Raw genomic sequence first — 4,835 nt, forward strand, 5'->3', positions numbered from 1 at the left:
CACATCCATTGTGCTAAATCCATGTTGCATGAGCCGTGAAAAAAAAATTGTGGGGCCCTTGTGATGTTTGGTGACATTCACTTTGTACGGAAGAGGCTAATTACACTTGCCCGACTTGCTATATCGACTGTATTGTTGCAACCGTTCATATTAAGACGTGTCTTCAAATAAAAAGATTCAAAACTTAAGTGGGCCACACCACGCAAAACAACCACCATTAAAACTTTTTTTTGGGATGTACGTTATGTTTATTTGCCATTTCCCCTTTCAAAGGAAGAGCCCACAGGATGAATAAAAGCACAAAAATCAACCTTATCCAAAACGCTGCTGAGCCACAAGACGGTTTCAATAATGGCCGTCCCCATCCCCACAGTTTCCTCTGGTCCACCTGACTTCCGTCTCTGCCTCATTTCTAATCCACTACCCCCGACGAGCTGGCGCAATTAACGGAACGGATGTAACACATACATCCCAGTGGGCCCTTCAACGCTTTTACTTGCATAGTCTCCCTACAACAACTTAAATAAACCTCCCCAACTCGCCATTGGTGCAAAAAGGTGGGCCCCACGTTTACCCCTCCGACACCCAATTAGACAAAAGTGGGCCCCACCAAATACAAGAATACGTCTGTAGTGGGTCAACATAAGACGACCATTGATTTTTTTATTTTTTTTAATTTTTAAATTTTTTAAATTTTTTTATTTTTAAAATTTTTTTTATAGAAAGACCCTACAAAATAAAATAAAGGCAGAAAGGTTGACAACGTGATAATAGAATGAAATGATTTTTTAAAGATGGATTTGGTCAAGATAGACTTCAAAGTTCATACAACTTGATTGTGGCGGGCTTGACTCCAAGAGAATGACCGACATCTCCCTTTATCAAGCTCTATACACTGAACCTTCCATCTATATCTCTATCGCTACTTTCCGTCCACATACACCCACGTTTTTATATATATATACAACCTTTCCTTTCTTCTCCTCAATTCCAATTTTTCGACTGGTGTGAGCTACAACCATAGTTGAATCTTTCGTTATATTACTAAGTCCTTGCATTCTATGGAGATGGACGCGGAGTTTTCCAATACTTGCCTTAGTTTAGATCTTAATGCGAAGCCATTTCGACTCTCGGATGAAGCTCGTGTGAGCACGGAAAGTAGTTTTGTCGATTTGGGGCGGAAAATCTCAACGGAAGATGAGGTGGGTAGATGAGAAATTTTCAATTTTTAAGGTGTTTGGCTTTTGTTTTCGCATTGGATTATGAATGATTGTGTATACCAACAATTCCTATCCGTAGTTTGGAATCTCTATGCATATTCATGATAATGAGAGACTTCGAGTCCCCATATGTGGAGTTTCCGGCATCGTGCCGGACATCGAAGTCCCTCCTAATCAATTCAGAGTTGGGGTTTTATTACAAATAGAGATTCCCACCTTTGGTTGATATAGGGCTATCTGGAAACGTTTGAATGCTTTGGAAATGAAAATGTTTTCTATGGAAATCTATCTTTCCTTGTTTGAGGAAAGATGTATAGCTACTTGGAATCATTTTCCATTTCCATTTCATGTTTGATTTTCCTCTATCCAAACATAGTACATGTACTTTTTAAGCAAGATTTTGATCACATGCCCTAGTTTTGGCATGTTGCTCACTTCTTACTTATTTATCTTGGTATTGCACTTTTCCTAAGTATGTTTTACTGCGGAGTTCTGAATTCTAACTGGGTTTGGCCTGCAGTTTCAGACCCGTGTATTGGAAGCTGAGTTGACTCGAGTGAGTGAGGAAAACGAAAGGCTGAACAAGATGCTAAGAACGATGTGCGATAAATTCGTTAGCCTGCAAAATCAGGTGATTGATATGATGAATCAGATGCCGGAGGAGCAGCCCGCCTCAAAGAAGAGGAAGGCCGAGAGCCATGATAATCAAAACCAGATTAATGGCAGCATTAGTTATGGTACTCACATGGAGAGCAGCTCTAGTGAAGATTCAAGCAAGAAGCAACATGGGCCACCCAAAGCAAAGATCTCGAAGCTCCATGTTCGGACCGATCCATCTGATCCAACGCTGGTGAGTTTATTGAAGCTAAATTGCGATAGTATAATTCCGGTGTGGGCGAATATTACCATATGATTAGATGATGATGGGAAGCGTGGTCCACTTTCCATCAGTGCTGTTGAGTGTGCTTGATTCACCCATGAATAAAACTCTTTGTGGGTGCTTCGCAATGGATCTTATTCTATTGGATTAGGATGTTGGTCCACATATGATTGGCCCCGCGTTCCTGATCGTTCGTTCATGATCAGGCTGTAAATGACGAATTGTCCTTTGGTGTTACAGGTAGTTAAAGATGGATACCAATGGAGAAAATATGGTCAGAAGGTCACGAAAGACAATCCATGTCCAAGAGCCTATTTCAAGTGCTCCTTTGCCCCAGCTTGCCCAGTTAAAAAGAAGGTATGGTCCAACACATATCAAATCTCCAACGTTCATCTACTCTTCTAAACTGATCCACTCTATTCAATTCGATCCTAACATGATCTTGCAACTTTCTATCACTTCAGGTCCAAAGAAGTATCAAAGATCAATCGATTTTGGTGGCCACATACGAAGGTGAACACACCCATCCACACCCTTCTCAAGCAGATGCACCAAAGGATCTGAACCCTGGCAGCACCTGTGGCTCGGTGCCTTGCTCACTCTCTGTCAACTCAATGGGCCCCACCATTACACTGGACCTGACCCAACCTGGATCCGGTCAGGACACCTCAAAACATCAAGGAGACGGCAATTCGACGACAGGATTCCAACAGTTTTTTGTCGAACAAATGGCTTCATCTTTGTCGAAAGATCCCAGTTTTAAGGCGGCACTTGCGGCTGCGATTTCCGGTCGGTTTCTACCCTGAAAAAAATGGTGAAATGAATGTAATCTCTCTCTTTTCCCTCTACCAAAGGGTGGAAACCCATGTACATAGAAATTTGAAAGAAGGGAATGGAAGTCTAGTGTGGAAATTTGAACTGTTGTAAGTGGGCCCAATTTTAAAATTGTGGGCCCCACCATGGATGGGCAGAATTGAGTGTTGTTAGGCCGTGCCAATGCTTGTCCATCTCCAGTCGAAGGGTCCACTAGATAATCTAGTACCAGTAAGAGCCCAGCCTGCTCGAAACATAGAAAGTCCGATATCATCTATAAGCTGGGTCGAGTCCGGATGCTACTTGGGTCCGCCCATCCAAACCCATATTCAGGCCAAGCCATTTTGAACTGCGGGCCTTAAGCTCGAGTCCAGATCCAGCCCAAACCAGTTGGGACAGGGCCCATATAAATCACTACTGTCAACCATAAAGCAGGATTGTTGACATTATTACAAGATTGCCAACGTGGAAGCAAGTCCAGAGCTAGGGATTAGGTCTCCGATGCCGAACGGAAAACTTCCGAGTCACCCATTTGGAAGAATAAGTCCCGATGCATGACTTCTTGAAGTGGTCACAGATCTGAGTAGGCCTAGCAACGGCCGGCCTAGGGTTGGTTCAGGCGTAGATTTTGAACTGGCCAGGCCGAGCCTACCAAGTCAGGCCTGTTCAAAATATTGGTTTTGCCTGGCCGAGCCCAGACCTAGTCATTTGACCGCATCCAACCCTTGGAAGAAGACCAGACTAATGCAAGAATTTTTGGTGTGTCGAAACTTGGAAGAATGGTCTACCTACAACTTGCGTGACATCATACACCCAGTGATCTTCCTAGTGTGGCTCACCTTTTAGACGGCTGGGATGTCGTACACACTTACCATGTTGGCACGTGTTTGTGATCCTTTTCAGCCTAAGCTAACCTACGACCAGGCGTAGGTGGTCATTTCTCATGTTGTGAGTTAATCCGCTCTATATCACACCACAATGATGTAAATTTAAGTTAACAATAAATCCGGATAAAATCCCAGGTGTTAGAAATTCAGATCTAATAATACCACCGTTAATTGGTGCACTCTGCAGAAACATGATAAACGAAGAGAGAACAATATAATAATACAAAATAACCAAACCAAAAGCAAACAATTCACAAACACACGATATTTTATGTGAAAAACTCTTGTGAAAAAAAATCACAACACAAAGCGATGAATGATCCACTCGATCTGTCACGCCCCGAACTTGGAAACCGGGCTCACAAAATTCCCGATCGCTGAATCTGGCGCTAACAGCCTCCGTGTAACCCCATTCTCGGCTCCCAGCACCCATTTACCAGGTTCCGATCCTGGGATCCTAGAAGGAGGATTTCTAATATCAATTTAATTCGTAATGAGCATAACGAAAAGCATAACCCACGAACAATAACCACAAGAACACTATCACAAAATTCACTATAATAAAAAACTTTTGAGTACAATGCGTATGAAAGGGAAATACAATATAGTGAAAGTAACAAAACTCCAGAAGCTCGGCTGCACGCTCCAACTGCGGTGAGACTATGGCTGCGACTACGTCCTGGCGTCACCTGTACGCATCGATCGTGCATAAGCTTATAGAAAGCTTAGAGGGTGGTGTAAGTGTATGCGCAATATAAGTATGCTCAGAATGCAAGGTCAGAGTAATGCGTAATCATAGTGATGAGTACATGAATGCAATTAACCGTACCAAGGCTATGCGGTGCAAAATATGAATGCTATCGGCCATAACACGACCATGTGATGCGAGATACAACTCAAGCATGCCAATCCTCACATGTATCAGTACAGTTCTCATTCTGAATAATCATCGGGGTTCAGTATACTCCAAATGGCACTGCCGCTCTCCTAGCCGCACAATCCAAGTGAGCGTAAGAAACCTCACTATCCGCTTAG

General features: G+C 43.0%; 1 protein-coding gene across 1 annotated transcript; it reads left to right on the top strand.

Moving 5' to 3' along the window:
- The first annotated feature begins 972 nt into the window (after positions 1-972).
- Positions 973-3,018, top strand: LOC131256981 (probable WRKY transcription factor 40). The gene is made up of 4 exons (XM_058258118.1): positions 973-1,202; positions 1,741-2,070; positions 2,341-2,457; positions 2,565-3,018. Exons 1-4 carry the CDS (start codon positions 1,062-1,064, stop codon positions 2,904-2,906), a joined length of 930 nt encoding a protein of 309 aa, XP_058114101.1. The 5' UTR covers positions 973-1,061; the 3' UTR covers positions 2,907-3,018.
- Positions 3,019-4,835: the final 1,817 nt, after the last annotated feature.

Source organism: Magnolia sinica, chromosome 9 (genome assembly GCF_029962835.1).
Source record: "Magnolia sinica isolate HGM2019 chromosome 9, MsV1, whole genome shotgun sequence".
Classification (NCBI taxonomy): domain Eukaryota; kingdom Viridiplantae; phylum Streptophyta; class Magnoliopsida; order Magnoliales; family Magnoliaceae; genus Magnolia; species Magnolia sinica.